The following is a 26,799-nucleotide window of genomic DNA, read 5'->3' on the forward strand; positions in this document are numbered from 1 at the left end:
TATATGTCAAAACCGGTCCCAAAGTTGAATAAAAAGGTATTTGTAACTTAAACACGTACCTAATTAGTATTGAAAAGGTTGAACCTAATGGGTATCTCAGTTCAATACGGAAACATTAATGAAGTTCATATCTTTAAATCAATTTAGTCTTCGAGAGGCTAATGTTCGTACCATACTCATTGAGCCTATTTTCAAGTTCCAAGATATTAGACTGCAGGCCTTCGGCACAATCTGCCATTAAGACCAAGTCGTCAGCATAGGCCAGACTGCTTACTATATTTCCACCTAACTGAATCGCCCGTCATTTTATACCTTTCAGCAGATGATCCGTGTAAACTACAAACAGCAAAGGTGAAATATTACAGCCTTGTCTAACCCCCGTGAGTACCCTGAACCAAGAACTCATTCTAACATCAATTCTCACTGAAGCCCAATTGTCAACATAAATGTCTTGATTCCACCAAGATTCCATAGTCCCCCAGTATAGCGAACATCTTTTCCCTCGGTACCGTGTCATATCCTTTCTCTGAATCTACGAAACATAAACATGTCTCGTAAAATTTTTCAATTACCTGGCGCATGCTGAAAGTCTGATCCTTGACAGCCTCTCTGTGGTCTGAAACCACACCGATTTTCATCCAACTTCCTCTCGATGACTGATCGCACCTTCGGTTCCAAGATGCCAGTGAATACTAATCAATGAGATACCTCAATAGTTGTTACAATCCTTCCTGTTCGCTTGCTTATAGATGAGTGTAATTACTGCTTTTGTCCCATCTGAAGGTACCTTACCAACACTCCATGCTAGTTTTACCACATTATGAAGCCATTTCATCCCTGCCTTCCCACTATATTTCACCATTTCAGGTCTAATTTCATCTATTCCTGTTGCTTTATGACTATGGAGTTTATTTACCATCCTTTCCACTTCCTCAAGCGTAATTTCACCAACATAATTTTCCTCCTCCCCATGAGTTTGGCTGTTCACAACACCACCAGGATGATTTCCTTTTACATTGAGAATATGTTCAAAATATTCCTTCCACCTTTCCAGTGATTCCCTGGGAACTATTATGAGCTCACCTGAATTATTCAAAACAATGTTAATTTCCTTTTTTCCCCTTCCTAAGATTCTTTATTACTGTCCAGAAAGGTTTCCCTGCTGCTTGACCTATTCTTTCCAGATTATTACCAAAATCTTCCCACGACTTCTTTTTGGATTCAACAACTATTTGTTTCGCTCTGTTTCTTTCATCCACGTACAAATCCCTGTCTGCCTCGACCCTTGTTTCGAGCCACTTCTGATAAGCCTTCTTTTTATGTTTACAAGCTGCTCTCACTTCATCATTCCACCAAGATGTTCTCCTTTTCCCATCTTTACACACAGTTGTTCTTAGGCATTCCCTTGCTGTTTCTACTACAGCATCGTATGCCACCCATTCACTTTCTATATCCGGAACCTGCTTACTGTCTACTGTTCGAAACTTCTCATTAATCATATCCATGTACTTCTAATTTCCTCGTCCTAGAGATTTTCTACCCTTATTCGTTTGAAGACAGATTTCACTTTCTCTACCCTAGGCGTAGAGATCCTTAGTGCACTGCAGATGAGATAGTGGTCTGTATCATCAAAAAATCCCCGGAAAACTCTTACATTCCTAACAGATTTCCTGAATTCGAAGTCGGTTAAGATGTAATGTATTATGTGTAGCAGTGAATTAGCTTTATGCTTGAAGAATGTATTCGTAACTGCTAAACCCATACTAGCACAGAAGTCCAGCAAACACTTCCCATTAGCTTCCATATTTTTTCCACATTTACCAATCACCCTTTCGTATTCTGCAGTTCTATTCCCAACTCTGGCATTGAAATTGCCCACTAGCACTATTCTATATTTGCTGTTGACCCTGACCACGATGTCACTCAATGCTTCAAAACATTTGTTAATTTCATCCTCATCTGCACCCTCACATGGCGAGTACACGGAGACAATTCTAGTCCAAATTCCTCTGACAAATCTACCCACATCATTCGCTCATTTATGTGCCTGACAGAAACTATGTTGTGTGCAATGGTATTCCTGATAAAGAGCCCTACCCCAGACTCTGCCCTTCCCTTTCTAACACCCGTCAAGTACACTTTATAATCTCCTATCTCTTCCCCGTTATCTCCCCTTACCCGAATATCACTTACTCCTAGCACATCCAGATGCATTATTTTTGACTCAGCCAGTTCTACTTTCTTCCATAAGCCCCATTAATATTGATAGCTCTCCATCGAATTCCATTTTGTTCGCCAAGTTGTTACCAAGGAGTCCCTCGCCTGTGAAATGGGAGTGGGACTCCATTACTCCCATAGGTCCGAGGCTTGCTTAAAATGTTCTGAGCTCGGTAAATTCATGAAGCAGGATGTTGCCCTACTTGCACATAGTCCAGGTGAGGATCTCTCCTCTAACGGGTTATGGATCACCGGTGAATTGTATAGTCCTAGCCGCCTGAGCACAAGGAGGGCCATGACTCAGAATATGTCCAAGATGCCCACTCCCATTCCATACCAACTGGTATCCCGACTCTCAGGACCACTTACTAGGCCACTCAGCCGTTGCCCATGGTTCACGAACTAGGGCGCGACTACAGTAACCCAGTACCGTCCAGAAATTTCAGTCCCATCAATGCCAGAAATTCCAGTCCCATCAACGCTAAATCCTCGATCAAGTTTTTTAATAAACTGTATCTCACGGAAGGACGGCTATGGCATGACGCCCCGTCACTGCGATAATTAAAGCAAGTACTGTACCGGTACTGAAAAAGCGATCGGCGGTGAACTCCCATAGCATGAGTCCAAGATAGTAAAATCACTGTCGGTTATTTAAAACAGAAGTGTGAACGTAACACATATGTTAAAATGTGTATGGTTGATACATCTGAAAGTTGTAAAGAAAATGGAACTTCTTGTGGAGGCATTGCTAATGATAAAATGTTGTGTCAAAGCTAGCGGATGTCAATACAGTGGAACCTCGATTATCTGGATTTCCCGGATCAACCGTCCAGAAATTCTAGTCCCATCAACGCTAAATCCTCGATCAATCGTTTTTTTAATAAACTGTATCTCACAAAAGGACGGCTATGGCATGACGCCCCGTCACTGCGATAATTAAAGCAAGTACTGTACCGGTACTGGAAAAGCCATCGACGGTGAACCTGCATAAGGGACGATCTTAGCATCGCATTCGGATGGTATTGTTTAGAGAATCTCGGAAAGTCATAAAGCAGAGAGTGGCCACAACGATTGCAAGGAGAGACGGCAGATTTCGACAGGTCTGCTTGAAGACGGAACGAGTTTCGTCAAATGTTCGCACTTACAAAACGTCCATATTATGTCCAGGGTTGGATGTTTATATTTTTACATTTTTCGATCGTACTGCCGAAGAGGTTTTCGGCACTATGCTCAGGGCACTGCAGAGTAACTGGGCTTTCAGGCAGGAATCGAAACTGCTCCTTCTTAATACAAATTCAGTATTTTTTATATTATCGTACATGATTATGTTAGCGAGACCAAAATAGATGTTGCACCTTACATTTAGAAAAAATAAGACCATGGGAGGTCTTGGGATTGCCTATTACTGTTTAGGTCCTAATGAAAGACTGGGAATTTTACGTTTTCGTGTTAATATACCAAAAACCACAGTCGGTTTATTTGCGCACGTTACATTTTAAATGGTTGGTATCATTTCAAACTCGTACAGACATGTGCAGCGAGCGCGCTTTCCAGATGACCTCAAGGTCACGAATAACCATAATTTCTGAAATGTTGATATTTCTGTTATCTTTCCTATTTGATTGGATTTGTGACGCGGAGAATTGAATACAATGCATCAAGAACTTTGAAGAATCGATACGTACATTCGAAACCATGTTTTCGAGTTCAACATAACCTTTAAAAGTCGATGTAGGCCTAATATGCGCGGTTCAAGCTTTCCAGAAACTGACTACGAACAGTATACTGGAGACCAAATTACCATGAAAGATTAAGAAATGAACAGATTTCGCCATCATTTTGGATGCTTTTGTATCTAATGTGCTTTATTTTATTAGATGAGAGAATTAAAACCTTGTGGTCGATTGTCGTTTGGCTTAGCGTTATTAGACTTTTCGAAGAGTTTGGCGAGCCTAATCAAAGTTGCTGAACTGAAAGAAGTTTTCACGGGAAACCTCGAAGATTCCCCTGTAAAATTGAATATGAAGTATCGAGATTATGAAATCGCGTACCGGTAATTAATGCGGTTTCGTGGTCTAACCTGCCCGCCTCTCAACCAGAGGGCCCGGGTTTGATTGCGACCAGGTCAGGCAATTTTACCTGGATATAAGTCTGGTTCCAGTTCCACTCAGCCTACGTGATTACCTTTAATTGTGGAGCTATCTAATGGTGAGTTGGCGACCCCGATCTACAGAGCCGGGGATATCGGCCGAGAGGATTCGTCGCACTGACCATGCGCATCTCGTGATTTGCAGGCCTTCGGGCTGAGCAGCGGTTGCTTGGCAGGCAAAGTTCCACTGGGGCTGTAGTTTGGTTTGGTTTAGGTGTTTTTGTAAGATAATAATCATACATATTTCATTTTTGTGATGTTCAGCCAAATTGTTGATGGTTTTCATTCATTCCCGGATTTTCAGTTTTTCCCGTGTTGGACGTTTTATTTTCATGGTCCCTCGAAAAACGGAGAATCGAGGTTTCACTGCAGTTAAGTTGGTGCGGTAATCAATTTGATCTAAAAGTCGGTCAAGTGGGTGTTATTAACCCCGTTGAAACATTTGTTGGAAGAAATGATGGAGTTTTTTTCGTACGGTGCATGTTAAGTACGTCGGGCTGTTCCAGCAACACTAGCTTGACAGCTTTCTACTTCTAGTATTATTCTTTAACATTTTGTTTCAGAAAAACTCTTATCATTTCTTCCAACAAATGTCGATGATTGTGCTTACACTCAAGGCCGTCACAGTCTTAATGATATATAAGAAGAGGATCCATTTTGGTTTTAAACTCTCAAATATTCATGATTAACCACGTTTTAATATTCAAAAACTGTTAATTCACTTTTTTTAAAAGCGTACTTTGGTGCAATATCATTATTTTAGACGTTATAGTATATTATTTTATGAAATCATTGTCCAACATTTTACTCTATAGTTTATAAGATTTGAAAAATTCCATATCCATTAATTTTTATGTTTGATATAGGCTGATGATGCCCGTAAAAAAGGGTGAAACATGTACCATTGTCTTTTATGTATAAATTTTAAACACATGAAATAGTGGATTATATTGTATTGTATTGAACAGGTGGACCTATAAATATTATAATAATATTTGAAATATACGTCAACTTCAATACGGTTCCAAAATGAGAATAGTTACTTGTAACTAAAAGTAGTGCGACGGAAGTGTTATAAAAACAATTGAAAAGGAATGCAGTTTAGCCAAGTGATACATTCACAACAGATCCAAGCTCGAACAATAGTAGAAAGTCTAACCCTTGCCCGCAGGAACAGGGAAGAATCTAGTTCAGTGCAAGGAGTCACAAATGACCAGCCAATGAGGAAAAGCGTCATGTAAATTATCCCTGTAGGATTGGTTGAGGCCAAGAGAAACCAAAATGAAGAATATACTGGAGGGAGAAAAGAGAGTTGATAAATTTAGCCGCGCAGGACATAGAAAAGCACTCTTTAATCCTTAGTGGTATCGTAATCGCAGTTGTAGTCTTATCGACATCAGAATTCTTAGTACTATCGGTTTTAGCATCATTCGTCGAACAGTTTATTTCTCATTCACAGATTGTCAGACTCTTGTACTTGTGAATCGGCTAGCGAGTTCGTGTTACTTGGGACGTCTCACTGGTACACTCTACCTATTGACTGGTGACGGTCGTATTTACAGGGAGATGCATTGAGACGCTGTTACATTGTGTTAATGTTTAGATACCACTTTACCTCGTGTCAGAGAGTTATTTAGGTACCCTGAAGCAAAGTCCGGGAAACGCATAAGAAAATGATAATCAGAGAAACAGTTATTCTTAGTTATCATTTTACAGTTGAAACCATCGGAACATGCGCGACGGGGGAAGGCTATTGTTCACCGCATAAAGTGACAAACGAGTGTGACCGACGTCGAGGTCCAATTTGTGTCCCGGAAATACAGAACAGGGGTAATCGGCAGTGCGGGAAATGTTCTGTTGGGCGACCGCGGCGCGAACGAACAGGTAGACCCATGAACTGTGAGCAGAGGGAGAGATAGCACCTAAATTTTAATACCATTACAAATTCTAGGATGCTATAGTAGCCACACAAACTCAGCTCAGTTACACATAGCTCATAAGGTGACCATAATTTTATAGTGTCACTAGGCTACTGACGAGACATCATTGTACAAGATATTCCAGAGACGCAGCTTCAGGAACAACTTATCCAGGACGAGGGCGCGACAATGGAGAACTGGGAAGACGGAACTGATATCTGGACATCCTACGCTCACTACAATGATGGCTTAAACAGGAGGGGGCCGTCCGATCCGAAGCAAGGATTGACCTGACGGCTGAGTAGCAAACATACTATTTTAATTATGTAGCACTTTACGTAGATATTTAGAGGGATTTGTAAATAGTTTTAATTTTTGTAATTTTGTATATCTAAAGAGGCAATCGCCAGTAACGTAAGAGTAAAAGCTAGAATTGGTAAATGAATCGACCCATTTCATCTTGTCTTGTGTGGGAACTTAACGTAAGAATGCATGTCATTTGGAAATAAAATGTAAATAAGGATCAAATCAATGTGGATAATTACATTTCATTCAGTGATAGTTTTCCTTTATTAATAAACGCGCAGGCAAGCCTCAAATATAATGTCAGGCCTAGTGTAATCTTGTAGTATGCATGCTGTGAAATGAATGAGGACATGCACGGATATGTGTGATTTTCTATGTATGCTAGAGGATGAAAGTGATTGTTACATGCATGTTGTCAGTTCTTCAATCGTAATCAAGAGTAGAATCATAGAGAAATTTCAAAGTGTTATATGAAATCAGTGAAATGTTCGGTCGTCAAATGAGTGTTAAGTGTTAAAATTCAGCATCTAGGAATGAACCAAGTAGTCAGGCGTAAATTTAAGGAATAATTCCTGTTGTCGTAGGAAGAGTTCATATTTACAGGTCCTCATATTCATAGAATGGTCTAATTAAACGTGGATAGAGTCTTCATTGTAATGACACGATAGTCATGTGGAATCAGATTGTAGTGTACAGATAGGCCTTGGGAAAGTGATAGTGAGATTGAGAAGTGTAATTCTTCAAGTTATAGAGATTAGGGAGCGTGTGTGATCTCCCCAGTGTGTAAATGCCGCCAGGGCTAGTGTGGTCGGGCGAAGGATTGTCATAAATGAAGGCCCATGCGCATTCATCACCCACAGTTTTATTTAATGAGTTGGACAGTGCTTTCGGTAAGTGACCTGTGAAAGGCATATACTAGGTTCATTTCGGGGATAGTCATCGTTGGTATGAATGACAGGAGAACAGTGTTCATGGCTGAAGGTTAATATTATGTATTTTGGTTTGTGTGTGAGACTGACATTATGTTTACGGGTGTTGTGTGTCATGTGTTTAATTTATGTTGTAAATAATGTGTGTCCGTGGTAAATTGAGATCCACGTGAGGGATTATATAAGTGATTTGATAATATTGTTTGTGCATAAGAAATTAGTGTGATCCATTTTACCAAGCTTTAGAGTTAGTGTTAGTCATCCCTCAAATATTTTTCGTAGAGGTCGGATAGGATTTCACCACAATGTTTTCTGGGCATGAAATTTAGCTACTCATGCCATTCAACGAGAAATAAAATACAAGCACAGTTTTGGTTTTGCTTCTACATTAAAGAATTTATATCCACGAGTGTAAATGGGAATATTCGTGTTAATTATATAAAGGACTTTGGACATTCATATACGCAATGAGTTTTACAGTTATTGAATCCAGGGATGTTTAATTTGTTTTTGTTTAATTTGCCTTACTATTTGTGTGCTTATTTTAAATAAATTAGGATCTGTTTTAAATCAACTGTTGCCCATTATTCAGTAGATAGCTTCACCCACCATACAATGTTTATCGAAGTATATGTTCCCAAAATCTGAAATAGCGGTGGAAGTTCAAATTTCTTACAGAGGGTTAGGACCGGACACGCCTGAGTGGCTGGCTAGTTGGGGCATCACCAGATTTTGGTGGCTATATGGGGACAACCTAAAACATAAAAATCAGGATCCTAATTGTTTTGGTCAAAATACATACAATACATACAAAATACACAATGAGGAGTATTATACAATGTAAAATTGTTTTGAGTTCTTAATTGATACTTTACAGTTAAAACTTGTTTAAAATGTTTGCAAAGAAATAATGTTGGTATGATATTACGCTGGTGATTTAAAATATTTACATTTTTTTTCTTTCTGTTTTACGATTTATTTGCCAAGTTTTCTGATCTCATGTTAACATCGATTAGGGAGCCATGTGGTGGGTAAGATGGCGATTCCCAGACTGAACACGAGCTTAGACGCAGACAAGATTTTTAAGTAATCATATGCGAATAAGTATTAGGATTGTCCCAGTGAAAAATTCTACATTCGCATGGAGGGAATTAGATATTTTTCACCAATAGAGCATGTCAAAAATGAAAAGCCCTGTGATGATTTCTTTGAACTTTTGCCAAGTGGACGAACTTGTATCACCAGCAAAGTGCTTTATCACATAAAAATCCACTAAGAACTTGAAGTGGGCTGATGTAACTAGTAGTGAGATGCAAAAGTTTTTTGCTTCGTTTATATTGATGTGGCAAGTAAAAAAAGTCACGTTGGAAAGACTGCTGGTCAACTGAACCCCTCAAATTTTGTTGTGTGCCCCTTTGCAGAGGTCATTTGCTACACAGCCTACCATACCAGGAAAGATTATTAGGACTCTTACCAAAGGTCTCCAGTAAATTTCACTATAATCAGTACCATGTTAGTGAATGTATGTGCATGCGCTGTAGCAATACGTTACACAGAAAATGGCCAGGCGCAGGGGTTGTGCAGTGTGATGAGCACCTGGTCCGCAATGTGTTAACGTAGTTACATCTCGGGTTCTCAGTGTAGACCGGTGGGTATTTTTGAAGTAATGGAATTTTCGAAATATCATGGCAGAATTAAGTGTAATATCAGAAGTGATTGTTTTATTATTGGTTGTCAAACAGCAGAGAAGCTGCATGAATTTGCTTGTGTGTAGCTGCTAAAAGTTTCATCCTTTACAAGATGATTATGGACCCTGATAAATTCATTGGCGCAGACATCTCTAAGACTACTTTTGTTTTTTCAATATTGTGAAATAACTTTGTAACTTCCAACCACAGCATATTGGACAACATTATGTGCATGTTTCTTGCATTATTCAATGGACGAATATTTTTTTTCAAGTTGTCTGTCTGGTCGTAGCCTTAATATTTCCATGACAGTATATTCCATAAAGAAAAATATAGGTAGCACTCTGACAGTAGAAAGCTTTTACATAAACAGAGCAGGAAAATTGTGGATATTCATGTGTCCCCGAATATCCATTTAAAGTCATGGGTGAGAGAATTATGCGATGGGGCGTAATTACATCGTAAATGTGTTATATTACAAGTAACTAATCTCATTTTGTTCCGTATTGAAGATACAATAAGTAAACTCTTTCAGGATTAAAAATATTGTGTCTACCTATTCAATACAAATATATATTTTTAGTGGTTAAATTCTACATGAATTAAACACACCAGTTAGGGACATGTTTCGCTATAGTTTACAAACTATGTAATTTACATAGTTTACAAACTCTGTAAATAGCATAAGACTATTGTATTTAGATTAAGTTTACTATAAGTTCCAATGTTACAGTTTTAATCCTTGACCTTAAGTTTAATATAGGCTGAAGATGCCCATAAATAGGGCAAAACATGTCCTTAACTGGTGTGTTTAATTCATGTAGAATTTAACCACTAAAATATATATATTTGTATTGAAGAGGTGGACACAATATTTTAAATCTTGAAAGAGTTTACTTAAATGTGTCACATCCTGAAATTGTCAAACGGTTTGTCAGACACTGCCACATTTACATATATGTACCAGAGTATGCAAAAAGTTAACATCTTCTCATCTTTGCCCTATATTTCACCTGTATATGAATTTATTTCCTGCCGTCGCCGCCCTCTCTCCCTGTATATTAAGTTTTCTCGTACCCTATGCTTCGTACATCAAGACAAGATTTCTCTCCAATGAATTCCTTAAATACTGTGGGTGCTGCCTCACTGTTTGTGATCACATGTATTCAAGCTTTTGTGAATTTGAGAAGAAATAAGTTCAGAAACTCCTGAATTCATTAGGTGTATGTGAAAATAGCAGTGTGTGAAGATGTGGAATGTTGTTCTTGTTCTTGCGAGTTTACCCCCCTCTCTCTCTTTTTTCCTTTCCTCTGCCCACACAAAGTTGTACTTTCCTTTCACCTATGTTTTTGATGTAGATATTACGAATGTTGTTTGTTTCCAGCCATGAAATTCCGGATGATAGGGCTGGTGTGTACATTGATGCCTTGGAGAAAGTCATCAATGGAAAAAATCCTCAACTAATCATGTGTATTGTGTCCAACAACCGTTCAGACCGGTATGGGTCAATAAAGAAGAAATGTTGTGTGGAACGTGCAGGTGAGTGGAGTGAATGGCAGTAATCTTACACAATTTGTATCCTGTATTAAACGAAAATCAAACTTCTTACCATTCCACATATAAGGGGTTTAGATTCAAAACACGACTTTCCCATTCTAGTTTATTTTGAGGGGGGGAAAAAAACAAAACCAGAAAACTTTCTTTTAACCAAGTTAGTATTCTTATATTCTCGGGATTATTGGCTAATCAGTGAATCAGATATAATTTTTTACTGGGAAATTTAAACAGTATTAAGAATATTGCAATTAAATTTGGAAAAGTCTCACTTTGAAATTTATTGTTGAACTACGGAATAGTGTGATTGCTTATTATAAGGGAACGTTCAGTGCAACTTAAATCGAATGAACCTTCAGCATACACAACATAGCTGTGAAAATCCGCAGCCTGTTTCCAGTCATTCAACGGGGTTAGGAATGGAATGAATGAAAGGAATTGTGCTGGCTGCCGAAGCCTGTCGCACTCCTCTGGGGCAATGATTAATGAATGACAGATGAAATGAAATGGTATTGGAGAGTGTTGCTGGAATGAAATATGACGGGGGGGGGGAAACCGGAGTGTCCGGAGTAAAACCTCTCCCGCCTCCGGTTTGTCCAGTTACCGGGATTTGAACCACTGAACTCAGTGGTGAGTAGCCAGCGCGCTGCAGCCTGAGCCACTGAGGCTCTACAACATAGCTGTATTTATGTTAATTTTTAGATGCAGTTTACTGTCATATCTAGAGACGAGAATTATAGGCACTAAAAACAGTCAGACCAACGCTGCTAACAAAACAACTCTCACGGCATTTGATTTAACAACACACTATTCGTCGAGACTCCTACGACATCTTCTAGACTACACTTATATGTGAAAATCAACATAACTTTCAAACACAGATAAATCTCCAACTTATACTCCATTTCAACGATTATGCCAGAGTGTATCTTAGCCTCTTAACTGGGTATTATAGATGTGCTTGGTGTTACCTGCCCTGTGTATTTTTTCAGCAGATGGTTGTTACACGGTAGGATATTCAGAAAAGTTAGTTGTATCACTAATATCATTCATCTGTGATACAAAAAGTAAAATAAAGGCGTTTTAATTAATTAATGTTAGAGAAATGTTGAACAATTTTTACTTTAACTGCAAGGTCATTTACCTGTTTGGAATTTCAGAGTTTGGGCCATATTTTATAGCCGTAAGTTGAAACAAATAAAAGCAAGGGGTATGCATGTGACATTCTGAACCGTTTTTCATTAACTGCAAGGTCATTTACCTGGTTTACACAAATGGGTTTTATTCATATGTTACCACCTAAAATTAAAAAATAATAAAAGAAAGGAATATTTACGAATTGCACATCATGCCAGTGACAATGTGAATTATTTTATATTAACTTCACGGTCCGTTACGTCATTTACCTCACTAGAACTGCAGTGATTTGTCTCCGAGATAATTTTCGGAAAGTAAGGGGTTGCGATACTTCCCCTTTTTGAGAAGTACATACAGTTTTCTGGCTTATGAACAATCCCCTGCAGCATTAGAAGTCCAATTAGAGCTTTTATGTCAGTTGGATCTGTATCCACCCAATCTCTCGCTAGTGACCGTGGTTTCAAATTCGGATGGGCTTCTAAAACCTGTTCAGCATACACATTGGTCTGTTCGGCAATAAGTTGAAACATATCATCACCTATGAACCGTTCAAAATATTCCAGCACATTGGATTCATCGTCAAAGTCCACATTTACACCAAAAGCACCAGAAAATACGAATGTCTGACACGAAACACTACGCGGCGGGAAAGGTTGAAACATGTCTAGCACTTCGCCCTCATCCGATTCGTCATGTTGTTCTCCTTGTTCTTCATTCTCACTTTCTGAACCACTTTCACTATCGGACTCACCTTCATTTGTATCAAACCACTGATCTTTAGATTTCTGAGAAGGTAAATCGTCAGAATCTTTCTCTAAGGCCCGGTTTCATCAACACTTGTTAAATATATACTAACAAGTACTTAGTTAATACGGAGTTAAATAATAATAATAATAATAATAATCGTATGGCCTCAGCTACCGTGTGCAGACATTTCAATTTGACGCCATCTGGCTGTCTGCTCGTCAATTTAGACGTTCCGTTTTACTCTAGGCCCCCACTAGATGGCAGACCGAGTAAACCGAAATTCTCTTGGGCGTCTATGGCTGAGATTTAATTAATTTTGTCGGGTAAACACCAAATGTGTCACCAGAGATCTTTTACATGCCGACATCGTACGACATGGAGTGTCGAATGGACTTTTTTCCGCCCTTCAAAAATCCGACTACCTCTGCCGGGTTTGAACCCGCTATCTTGGGATCCGGAGGCCGACACTCTACCGCTGATCCACAGAGGCAGCTACGGAGTTAAAATTTTAACATCTTGCTAGGTTTCTTGCATTTCATCAAACTTTTCTTGTGAAATGTTAACTAATCGACTGTTAACTCTCCCAATATTGTGAACTGGTGCGAATCAAGGAGGCAGAAGTACGAACATTCTGTTTTACAGCGCGCTCCGATGTGCTTTTGTTTGCGTACAGCTGTAAAGTATGGCGCGAGAAGTGAAACGGAATCGTAGTTCTAATTTTTTCCTCCTTTGAAAAAGAGTTGTTAATTGAATTAGTTTGTAAATGTATATACGTTATTGAGTGCAAGCGCACGGATGGCTTGACGATAAAACAAAAGGACGAGGCGTGGGAGAAAGTCCGCGATGGTTTCAATGGGGTTAACAGATACTTTTTTAGCGGGTATCCACTCTCACCTAACAAAATCACTTCGTTAATTGTCCAACTTCAAACTGTGCTCCGATATGGGAGTTATTAAATATTGTATTGTCGTGTGCAGAACCAGACCACCTAGCAAGTATATCCCTGATTTGGAGGTTAGGCTCATTAATAACCTGAACATAAACAGAGAAATATCCCTTCCGATTACGATATATTTCGGCCCAATTGCCTCCAGGTGATTGGATTCTTTCATGTGTGTAATCTATTGCACCTAGAACAAACACTAGGAAAACGGCTTATTTCGTAGAAATCGTGGATAATTTGCTGATGCTTTTCTGCTGACGGGAATGTAATGATATATGCCTCCTCATGGATGCTATTGCTGCAGACACTCGTTAAACAACTCTACTAACAGTGGCTTTAGAAATTCCAGCATTGTCTCCTATCATTATGTGAAAATAACCAGTAGCAAAAAATCGTAATATTATCAGTACCTGCAACATTGGAGAAAGAGGTTAAGTTTCTCTTCGTAGGATATTCTAACCTCACTCGAATTTCGTCAACAACCTTAGCAACGACTATTTTCGATAACCTGTATCTATGAAGAAATTCCGCATCCGTCAAATTTTCAAAAGTCATAACGTCACTGAACTCTTCTTTGATCAGGATTGTTTTGTAAAAGATCTAAATAGAGCAATTCCGCATCGAAAGCGAGGTTCACAGCAGCCATTTTGGAACAGGTTGCTAAATGCTAATGTTAGCCATTTAACATTGGAAATGGCTGATGTTAACTTTAATACGCAGTTTAACATTTGTTAATGTTAACAGTTGTTGATGAAACGCAGATTTTCTTAAATCGTATGTTAAAATGATTTAACACTGCACCATCCTGCGGGGAATAATTTTCTTGCACCATCATGGGCGACCTATCAAATGCTCCGGCTATTTCCCCTCTTTACATGTAATAAATATCATTTTTGGTCCGTATTGATGATATTTGATTGAAATAATAACATTAAGTTATTTATTAGACCACCTAATCAATACAAAATCGTCTTGGATGATTTACATAAATTTGTTAGCTAATAGTGGTACATGTTTCGCCTTCCCTGAAGGCATCATCAGCCATAGTCTTAACCTTAAATTAAAAATAAGCGTCTAAATAACATGTAGTAATGAAATGAATTTTAAAATCTTGAAGAGATTTGAAGTGAAATAACATTAAAAATAACAATGATGGTTTGAAAATACAATGTGATGAGATACAATAGTGGAAGTATTAACAAAATTAACATTAGAAGGCTGCTAAAATAAGTACAATTGATAAAACAACAGATTGTTATACAACAAGTAGTAAGATTGCATAAAAGTAAAGTTGATAATCTGGCGGTTATAATTAGACGATGGCGAAAAATCTTATATAATCAAAGTAAAGAAGAGAGAATAAAAGTCAAAGTTAGTCGAGAGATCCGAAGTTAATCATGATCTTGAAGATAAAAGACGAAAGTCAGATGCATATGGTGAAGTTGTAGAACACGTTGAGGATATGAAGTTGGTGAATAGAAGTTGAAGAACAGTTTCAAATAGGATCACTATGGACCATCTCAAAATTTGAAGTGATGTTCAAATGTTGTAAATTGTGAGTTTGTAGATATTTTAGTTGAAGAAGCATATAGAAGTGGAATCTGTAAATGGAAGCAAGAAACGTAGGGTTAATTGTGTGAAAAGATATTTGAAAAATATTGAAGTAGAATCGTATGCACTTACCATTTGACGGTGACAAAGATAGCTTGTAATATTATGAGTTAGAAGTATTTGCAACAGTAGACTTCTTGCTATGTGTGTTATAACTGAAGTTTTGTGCTGGAGGGGGATCTGTTTGCGTTGATGTAACTATTGGAGGGGGGCTGCTATTGGTGGGGGGGGAAGGAAGAGAGTGTATTACTGCGCGTGTTGTAACGGTGTAAGGCTATTGGAGGGAGCGATGTTACGGTGGGTGTGGCTATGGGTTTATTGGTTGTATTTGAATTAGAGGTACTAGTGGCGGGGGGAAGGGAGGGGGGTATATTAGCTGTAGGGGAGGTGGGAACTCTAATAGATAAAAATCTAAATGACACTATTGATAAAAAAAGCCCCTTGGGTGAACAGATTCTTATTTTATTACGAGAATCAACTTCCCTCACCAACAAATTCTTAAAAATCTTCAACCTCACATCAATTAGAGTTCCCACCTCCGCTACAGCTAATATACCCCCCTCCCTTCCCCCTGCCGCTAGTACCTCTAATTCAAATACAACCAATAAACCCATAGCCACACCCACCGTAACATCGCTCCCTCCAATAGCCTTACACCGTTACAACACGCGCAGTAATACACTCTCTTCCTTCCCCCCCCACCAATAGCAGCCCCCCTCCAATAGTTACATCAACGCAAACAGATCCCCCTCCAGCACAAAACTTCAGTTATAACACACGTAGCAAGAAGTCTACTGTTGCAAATACTTCTAACTCATAATATTACAAGCTATCTTTGTCACCGTCAAATGGTAAGTGCATACGATTCTACTTCAATATTATTCAAATATCTTTTCACACAATTAACCCTACGTTTCTTGCTTCCATTTACAGATTCCACTTCTATATGCTTCTTCAACTAAAATATCTACAAACTCACAATTTACAACATTTGAACATCACTTCAAATTTTGAGATGGTCCATAGTGATCCTATTTGAAACTGTTCTTCAACTTCTATTCACCAACTTCATATCCTCAACGTGTTCTACAACTTCACCATATGCATCTGACTTTCGTCTTTTATCTTCAAGATCATGATTAACTTCGGATCTCTCGACTAACTTTGACTTTTATTCTCTCTTCTTTACTTTGATTATATAAGATTTTTCGCCATCGTCTAATTACAACCGCCAGACTATCAACTTTACTTTTATGCAATCTTACTACTTGTTGTATAACAATCTGTTGTTTTATCCATTGTACTTATTTTAGCAGCCTTCTAATGTTAATTTTGTTAATACTTCCACTATTGTATCTCATCACATTGTATTTTCAAACCATCATTGTTATTTTTAATGTTATTTCACTTCAAATCTCTTCAAGATTTTAAAATTCATTTCATTACTACATGTTATTTAGACGCTTATTTTTAATTTAAGGTTAAGACTATGGCTGATGATGCCTTCAGGGAAGGCGAAACATGTACCACTATTAGCTAACAAATTTATGTAAATCATCCAGGATTTGTATTGATTAGGTGGTCTAATAAATAACTTAATGTTATTATTTCAATATTTCCCCTCTTCCGACTATCATCTCTTCGGATCAGTAGAATGGATCAATGCATCTCTTCGGATCAGTAGAATGGATCAATGCATTTATGAAAACGATGCTTAGTGTCGGTAGCTGTACTTGCTTCTATTAATGAATAAATCAGTGATAGCGCCATTAAAAAAAAAAAATTAAGCAACGCCGCAATCTTCATTTCACATGTCACATTTGTCATCAAAATAGTTTCCAAATTGCCACGCGACACCTCTCAGGGATAATTAAAATGCATCTGTGAATACAGTAGAACCTCGATAATTCGAAATCGGTTAATTCAAAATCCTGCCTAATTCGAAGAAGCTCTCATACCCGGAAACATGAGATACAGTTTTGCATGTTATTTTAATTGTTTAATTCGAAATACGGATAATTCGTAATTCGAAGTACAATATCGGCCCCATTACCGAAATTCAGACTTTTAATTCGAATCTGCCTTTACATTTTAAAACAATAGTATGTTACAGAGTAATTTCTACTTGAAATTTATCCGCTCCGCGTCATAATAGAACGCGCGTTCCTTAACGTGGAAGGGTAGCTTTCCGCACTTACACTCACTTCGGTGGGTCTACAATGCGCTTCATGATTGCTATATTGAATGAAATCGGAATTCTTTTGTATTCAACCTTTTAATGAACGCCGTAATATCACTCAACAGGCAGTGTGTGGAAAAACAGAATCCGCGAACACTGGCGATGCCGACAGTTGACGAAAAAGCGTAGGCACCGAACAATATTGTCATTGCCGGTGAAACTGCATTGCTTTATTTTAATGCAAGCCCAAACGGTCTTATGGTTTTAAATGGGTCATAGTAGTACGTTGCAATGCTCATGGGATGGAAGCGAGAAACTTTATCCCCTCGTCATAGGAAAGTTCGATAAACCACAATGTTTCAAGGGCGTCGGGCACTTTCCATGCCAGTACAAAGCATATAAAAATGCGAACAGTACAGAAATCCAAAAAATAATGCATTTGCACAGCGGGACCGGCATAATTTATCCTCGTCTTTGATTTGCGATTTTTTTTTTTTCTTTCGTTGCGTGAGGTTATGTTTGTCAGTGATTTATCCAAGTGCATTATTTGAACATTGTAAATGCACCTTGTTGGATACATGTCGGAAATAGTTTTTTCCATGGCGTTTGAAATGTTTAAACTGTGAATCGAGGCGATTGCATGTATTAATGGGTCTTAGAATACTTTGTGACGCGGCAAGTGTTTACATTTCTGAAGTACGAAAGAAGTTGGTGGGAAATCGTACAAGGATAGAGTCATAGAAAAGTTCGATTTTAAGGGCATCGGGTACTTCCTTTGTAAATACAAGGCATCTAAAATGCATTAAGTATAGTAATCCAATTAATAAAGCACTTGCACATGGGAGCCAGCATAGATTTCTCTTCGTCTTTGAATCATGCTTTTTTTTTTTTTTCTTTTTCTTTTTTTCTTTTGTTACGTGAGGTTATGTTTGCCAGTGAGATATCAGAGTGAATTACTTGAATATTGTAAATGCACCTTCTTGGATACATTTTGGGAGTAGTTCTTTTTTCATGGCATTTGAAGGGTATAAACTGTGAATCAAGGTTAACTGCATGCAGTAACAGGCCATAAAATATTTTGTAATGCGGCAAGGGTTGGTACTTCTGAATTGCGAATTGGCGGTTAATTCGAAATCACGTAATTCAAAGTCCGATTTTTGAGTCCCAACGACTTCGAATTAACGAGGTTTTACTGTAGTATTTTTAACGTGAGGTCAACTGGGAACCCGCATTTCCTTTTAATAATTTACGAGCGATACCACCCATCCGTCGGAATCGATGTTAGTTGTTCATGTCCATTCATTCGAGAAAGAAAAATTTTTTTTTTAATTAATTCAAAATCATCTTATCTACCATAATTATATCAGCCTATTTTCAATAATAACTTCTAAATTGTATAAATGTACAATTTTATTCATGATTCTAGAATCATAAAAGAAAATATGATAAGTCATTTACATCAATCACCTTTCTCTTCTTTCTGTTGAAAAATATAAACCTAAACTATCTACGATCTGATTCAATTAATCCTCTTGCTAAATACTTGTTATCCGCATCATAAAAACAAAGAAAAATTCTCATAATCACATAAATCGTAAGTACCTGTCATATTTGATGAGGATGTAGTCAAATATTCTTTGAAATTAAGTATCTCATATTAATAACGACAATCAATTGGTAAGCAGATAAATTAATATTGGTTAAAAAAAAGATTGAAGTCCCTAAGCCTTAAAAAAATGTATAATAAATATGCTTAATTAGAGTCCCTCGGCTCTTGTTTTTTTTTTTTTTTTTAAATGCTTATTTTCGTTGATACTGAATTCATATTTTGTCACTAAACAAATGCATATCTTCCAAAATTGTAACGTCAGCAGTTGCAAGTAAGTTCCAAGTATATAATAGCTCAAAATGGCTATTTCGAACATATATCGATCAATCTTCCAAAATTGTAACGTCAGCAGTTGCAAGTAAGTTCCAAGTATATAATAGCTCAAAATGGCTATTTCGAACATATATCGATCATTAAATGAAAAATATTGGTCAGTTTGACCATGTCATTTGGTAAAAATAATCATATTACATCCTAAAATTAAATGTAGGTATCGTATAATGATCAGTTATTATCGTAATTCTATCAGAAATTATACCTATCATGATTTATGGTTGCACCTATGTCCAATCAAGTACCATAAAATTTGTAGGAATATATTTAGTAAAATTATTTATTTAATTCTGGTAGAGATTCAAATTATGAAGTCGCTTTATCCATTGAAATATATCCTTGAGACCAAACATCAAATAACATTCATTATAACGTTGACATATTCTCCATGAAGACAACAAGTTTACCCTTATTTATTCCTTATTTGGAGATTTAATCTGAAGACAATTTACGGTAACCAACATATGAATTCTGTGCTGTGAAATTGGTGTCACAATCATTTATCCTGGTGAGGGTCCCATACACTGGAACCATAATCTAGTTGGGGTCTTACCAGAGACTTATATGCCCTCTACTTTACATCCTTCTCCTAAACACCCTCATAACCATGTGCAGAGATCTGTACCCCTTATTTACAATCCCATTTGTGTGATTACCCCAATGAAGATCTTTCCTTATATTAACACCTAGATACTTACAATGATCCCCAAAAGGAACTTTCACCCCATCAACGCAGTAATTAAAACTGAGAGGACTTTTCCTATTTGTGAAACTCACAACCTGACTTTTAACCCCGTTTATCAACATACCATTGCTTGTTGTCCATTTCACAACATTTTCGATGTCACGTTGCAGTTGCTCACAATCTTGCAACTTATAACTCTATAGAGAATAACATCATTCGCAAAAAGCCTTACCTCTGATTCCACTCCTTTACTCATATCATTTATATATATAAGGAAACATAAAGGTCCGATAATACTGCCTTGAGGAATTCCCCTCTTAATTATTACAGGGTCAGATAAAGCTTCACCTACTCTAATTCTCAGATCTATTTTCTAGAAATATAGCGACCCTTTCACTCTTGTCTAGTCCAATTGCACTCATTTTTGCCAGTAGTCTCCCATGATCCACCCTATCAAATGCTTTAGACAGGTCAATCCCGATACAGTCCATTTGACCTCCAGAATCCAAGATATCTGCTATACCTTGCTGGAATCCTACAAGTTGAGCTTCAGTGGAATAACCTTTCCTAAAACCGAACTGCCTTCTATCGAACCAATAATTAATTTCACAAACATGTCTAATGTAATCAGAAAAAATGCCTTCCCAAAGCTTACATACAATGCACGTCAAACTTACTGGCCTGTAATTTTCAGCTTTATGTCTTATCACCCTTTCCTTTATACACAGGGCTTAGTATAGTAACTCTCCATTCATGTGGTATAGCTCATCCGACCAAACAATAATCAAATAAGTACTTCAGATATGGTACTATGGCCCAACCCATTGTCTTTAGTATATCCCCAGAAATCTGATCAATTCCAGCCGCTTTTCTAGTTTTCAACTTTTGTATCTTATTGTAAATGTCATTTTTATCATATGTACATTTTAATACTTCTTTGGCCTTGGTCTCCTCCTCTATCTCAACATTATCCTTGTAACCAGAGTTTTGTCCGTACGTTGCTCAGAATGTAAAAAGAATGGCATTTCTGTACCAGCCATGTTCACAGTAACAAGGAAATGCACTTTTTAATTTTTCGTAATTTCTTTCTGTCTCTCTCTCTGTATGTACGCGCATCGCGAGAAAACAGCTGAAGAGAATTTAATTAAAATCTGTATGTGAAGTCCAGTAAGTCTACAATATAGGCTATCATTAATTTTATTCATGCTGAGTGAAATAGTTTTCAAATTTAATTCTCAAATATTTGTTATTGGTGTTTGTATTGATAAATATTACATTACTAAGGTTACATAGAATTAAATTTCTGATCATTTGTGTCATATACATTTTTACAGTACCAGAGATACTCATGAATTTGTATTTGTGTTATGTTCACATCGACGAGCCACGGGAAAATGGGTGAACATAATTTAATGGAATTCGATATGTAAAGTCTGAAAAATAAGGTACTAGGGTTTAAGCAATACATCATTTTTATTCACTTTGGATGAAATGGTAGTTTTGGGGAGGGCACCTGAAATTTCATTTTTTTAAATACCTATGTTATTAGTCCTGTCAAAAAGTATTGCATAACAATAGGTAATAAATTTTCCAATTATTATCGTACAGTTTTGCTATACAGACTGTGATAATAGAATTGGTGAATTTAGTCTTTTGTTTCTTAGTCTATATCAACACAGAGTAACGGGCGCCAGGAAATGTTCTCCGCAGTGCCTACATGCTGTCGTGCGAGGGGGAATCAGCAGTTTAGTTGGCAGCACGGTGTCATCTGTCTCGCTCACTCGCTGACAGGCCAAGGTTAACAGAATAGCAGTACAGGGAAGGCTACATGTGTGAGGATGAGCTGTGGGCTGTCGAATTCGTTCTGATAGATTATTGGAATAGTGCAACAGGATGCCAGCAGTAATGTTCCCATGAAATATAAAACTAAAATTTCAGGCACAGTTTCCTAATTCAAAGTGTCCAAATTGTTATACCGTTCAGGATTTGATAAGTAATTTCCGTGAGACGGGCTCAGTTCACGATGTACCAGGAACAGGCAGGCCTACGCTTTTAACAGACGGAAAACGATTGGTGAACTTAAAGTGAATATCATTAATTATGTGCAGTCCATTACGCAAGAAACTTTACGCCCAGTTTCTTCAACTCTTATGTTAAATTTTACTTAACAAATGTTAACTAACAATTATCATTAATTTAACACTTCGTTTAAAAGTGACCTGTTTCTTGAACACATTTCCAACATTTGTTACAAAACAATATTTCCGTGAGATTTCTGAACTCTTGGCAGTGAGTCTTTTGTTTCTTTACATAAAGCGCTCCTAGTGGTGTGCTGAAGTAGTATTTTGTCACACACATACAACCACACACATGGTTGACACTATTATAGGTTATGGTTAGCAGAGACCGATAAGACTTCAACATGTCAAGTAAGAGGCAACAAAAGCGTTAAGATGAATGCAAGACAAATGTTATATTTTTAATTTAAATTTATGTGAGTGTGCTTGAAAATGAAAGAACGGACTGTTATACCACAGCATTCGATATGGCCTATTGTTATATTCTTATCACCGGGGAAATGTGATAATTGAGATATGTTTTGAATGATTTTCGGGCATTCTTTTATTGTGGGGGAAAATAATGTAATGTCTGGTTAATGCTGCAATGGCAGCAGGCATTCTTTGCAGGATTCTACACACTCTTTTCTTGCACTCGGTGAATATAGTTTCCTACAATTACACAAAATGTGTCCCAAGCATAATATCTAACAAGTAACTCGTGTATAAAGGTTTAAGTCAATACGCTTTTGTTTTCGAAAGAAATGAGGTCAGATGTCATTACACAGAATCCGCTTCAAAGTGGAGGTGATAGAACACTAAAAGGAGAACAAATTTTACTTAACCATGTCGGGTCAGCAACCTAATAACTTCTGAAAAATTGATGAATCCCAGATTCCAATGCAAGGCATATATACTTGGAAGTTACATCGCAGCAAAACGGAGTGTTGGCCTAGTGGTCACCGTACTTGTCTGCGAACCTCGTAGACGTGAGTTTGAATCTCGTTGCGGCTATAATTGTTGTACAAAATAAATTAATATTTGAGGGAACGTTAAGATAAAAATTGGAACAAGCATATTACGCAAATAGCAGTACACTTTATTTTCTACCTGAAATGAATATAGGCCTAAACATTCTCACAGTTACTGCTGGATCTCTTTCTCTTGTGTGTGTGGGTGCGTGCGTGCGTGCGTGCATATAAATTTGCGGTAGAAAATAAAGTTCCACTGCAATTTGATTATTAATTTTATTTGCGTTTTTACCTTCGCATTCCCTGAAATAAGGATTTAATTTCTATGGCGGGACTCGAACTCGCGTCGACACGGTTCGGAGACAAGTACGATAACCACTCAGCCACTGCTCCACTTGTCAGGGTTGCAACTCTTCAAGTATATAAGTGTTGCATTGGAATCGGGGGATTCATGAATTTTTCGGTAATTATTAGGTTGCGGACCTGATAAGTTTAAGTAAAATGTGTTAACATTTTAGTGTTCTATCACCTCCATGTGGTCTGAAGCGTATCCTGCCTCATGATATTTGTCCTCATTTAAAAAAAAAAAAAAAAAAAAAACAACGAAAGCGTATTGACCTAAACCCTTATGCACAAGTTACTGATGAGCGTCTTCCTACAGGTACATTAAGCTCTTTGAAATCAATTGGCAACTGCTGCATTGGAGACACGGATAAGTTTCAATCTATTGGAAACTCTAACCTATTTTAAATATCGTCTAGTACGTTGTTCATTATGGCTTTGGTAATTAGAAATATTTCTTCTGGCAACTCTAAAAAGTAGTTATTTCTTAAGCTTCAAACTTACGTCTTCTACATGCCTCCATTTTGAAAGTTTAGCAGCTGTTAAGAGGTTTAACACAGGGCTGCTGCCAGGTTAATTTAACACAAGGATTAACAATTTGTTTAAGAGTTAACAATTATTGATGAGATGACCATTTTGTTAAATTATGTTTCAAGAGTCCTTAACAGCAGAGTTAACACTTAACATTCGTTGAAGAAACCGGGCCTTAGTGGAAGTCGTCGACAGTATGTGTAGACGTGTTGAAGTCTTTCTTCGAACAAAAGGACAACACTTCCAGCATCTGTTATGAATTGCTGTGGTGGGTACGAAGTTTGAAGTTTGTTGTTTTGTTTTGAAACAAGCGGCAGCAGCCATGCTGCCAACTTAATGCTGATGCCACCTTGCGCAGCAGCACGTAGGCGCTGCGGAGAACATTTCTGGCGCCCTGTATTTTTAACATGGAAATGTTTTTTAATCTGTTAACTGGCGATAGTTTTTGTCATGATTGTCTTAAGGTGTAAAACCGCATGGTCATCGGTCTGTATTGACAAGGAAAGATTCTGAAGAATATCATTAAAATGAGAAAGAAAAGAATGACATAAGGGGAAACTAATCAGCAATAATGTTACATTGATCAGTGTTGTGGTGTGATTTGTCTCTTATGCTGTCGCTCATTTCCAATGGATGGGATTACTGCTGCGATCCAAGTGAAACAGCTTGCCTGAATATTGGCAGAAAGTGGCTGGGGAATTAGATAAGTTTGCACATGCTATGTGATTATCCCGCCAACGACGGGTACTGCAGCTAGTATTATCATATTGTATAGTAGTAGAAATGTATTTTTGCGTTGATTTTGAAGTGTTGAAAGTGAGATCTTAAAACTCTCTGTTCATCTGAACTTTTTGATGTTTTCAAAGTCTAGCTCTCAAAATACACTTCAGAAAGAAAAGAAGAAAAAAAAAAAGGTGTTTTCTGTAGACAGAAAAATACATGAAAGTTGTATTGAAATCTGCTCTTGATTTTTTACTTCTGACTTTATGTATCTGTTGTCAATTCTGTTTAATTTTCTTACAGTTCCTACTCAAGTGATCCTTGCGAAGAATTTGGCATCAAAAGGTGTGATGTCCATAGCTACCAAAGTTGCTATACAGATAAATTGCAAAATTGGCGGTGCACCGTGGACTGTGGAAATTCCGTTGAGTGGTCTAATGGTTGTTGGCTTCGATGTTTGTCATGACACATCATCTAAAGGAAAATCATATGGTGCTATGGTAGCCTCCCTTGACAAACCTTTTAGCAGATACTTCAGTGCCGTCTCCGCTCATACGAATGGAGAGGAGCTCTCCAATGATTTGTCAGTGAACATGGGCAGTAAGTTTTCTGTGTTTATGAAGTTGTTTGAAATTTGTTGCATGATGTGTTACATTAGTCTTCAAATGTGAGATTAGTACAATTTCAACACAAAATACACTAATTTGTGAATATCCTTAACATCTTTGCAGATTACGTGATAGCATCAGTACATGCGCAGTGAATTGATTAAATAAAAATGAATCCCTCGGTTAATTTTGGAATTGTTTTGTTGCTGCTAAACCTTCTGGAAAAGTAAGATTGAGTTGTGAACTGAACAGGTTTAATGAGATCCTAAACTGTGAAGGATGATTATATTAAGGTGTGATATCCTAGCAGTGTGGGAGGTGATGAATTATGAGAAGTGTTGTAATTTTCTACTGGCAGGTATTAAATTCATTGTGTATCCTTGGGCATTGGTATAAATCTTTTGACAGGTTGGTCTAAGATTGCAAGGGCAGTCCTTATTTGTTACTTTAAAGATTTTCAACATGCGGACAACTATTCTTGGAATATACATGAAATAGTATTATATACCTGGAAAAAAAACTTCATTAAACGAAGACTGACATGTTTCATTTTACAAGAATATCCTCAGATTCTATCAAATCGCTTTAAATCATGCATATATATACTAGGTGATTCACTCTCCCCTTGTGATTTAGTTTTATGCATCCTACCACGTTTATGACTACTCCGAAATACATTGCTCCCTATCCCTAAACTGTAGTAATATAAAAAGATACAAGATTATGGGCGAAAAACCAGCAGTAATATTGAGGACCACATAATCCATTGTTAATACCCCGAATTAACCTGTAAAATATGCACAGATACAAAGAATGTACAGTAAAACCTTGTTAAGACGTTCCTGTAGGGGGACAAGGAAACAGAATGTGTTAAGCAAGAAAACGTACCACTGAATATACGAATAAAAAAACGTCCAACAGGGATATAGAAACACTAGATAGAATTTTTTCTGTCATGAAGGCATTTTACATCGTGTATCCGCGGGTACAGTGAAAACTATATCTACCATTTCTAAAGATGAGAGGAAAGTATTAAGAGGTGTGAAAAGCATGAGAGAACAAACACACTTTCTAAACCAAATATTAGTAGAAGGCTTTTATTTCGGAGCAATGGGTTACTAAACATTTTTTTCTCGGCACACTCTTGGGCGATGAATTGGAGGTTATACTCGACCATCTGCAACAGGGAGGAATTACCTTGTCCGCCATTTTGAAAAACTTCAACCAACTGCAATGACTGAGTCGAAACCTCCGCGCGCTTAAGATGCGGATATCAGTCCACTTTATGGAACATTTTAGTTTTGTCTTCATTAGTAAGGAATATCACAACTTTTTCCGTATCCATAACTAGGCTATCACAAGACAAACGTGCACCATGCTAGTCGGTTTCACACGATTATGTTCCTAGTCCAGATATAGGCTATCATATCATGCGACAAAATTTTACTGTACCATGCAACACAATAAATTTCTAACATAATGCGAAATACATGCCCAAATAGACTCACTTTTTTTCATAATCGCACAACTGTGGCGACGGGTCTTACAGATTGGCAAATCACGT

The 26,799-nt window shown here is 37.5% G+C and overlaps 1 protein-coding gene across 2 annotated transcripts in view; it reads left to right on the plus strand.

The window, feature by feature from the left end:
• The window catches only part of aub (aubergine), a 322,859-nt gene that overhangs the window by 204,685 nt on the left and 91,375 nt on the right, over positions 1 to 26,799 (plus strand). For both annotated transcript variants that reach the window (XM_067147583.2, XM_067147584.2), the window contains exons 12-13: positions 10,593 to 10,747; positions 24,931 to 25,227. In XM_067147583.2, the coding sequence (XP_067003684.1) occupies positions 10,593 to 10,747; positions 24,931 to 25,227 (452 nt within the window). The remainder of the gene's footprint in view (positions 1 to 10,592; positions 10,748 to 24,930; positions 25,228 to 26,799) is intronic.

Source organism: Anabrus simplex, chromosome 5, assembly GCF_040414725.1.
Source record: "Anabrus simplex isolate iqAnaSimp1 chromosome 5, ASM4041472v1, whole genome shotgun sequence".
In the NCBI taxonomy this organism is placed as follows: domain Eukaryota; kingdom Metazoa; phylum Arthropoda; class Insecta; order Orthoptera; family Tettigoniidae; genus Anabrus; species Anabrus simplex.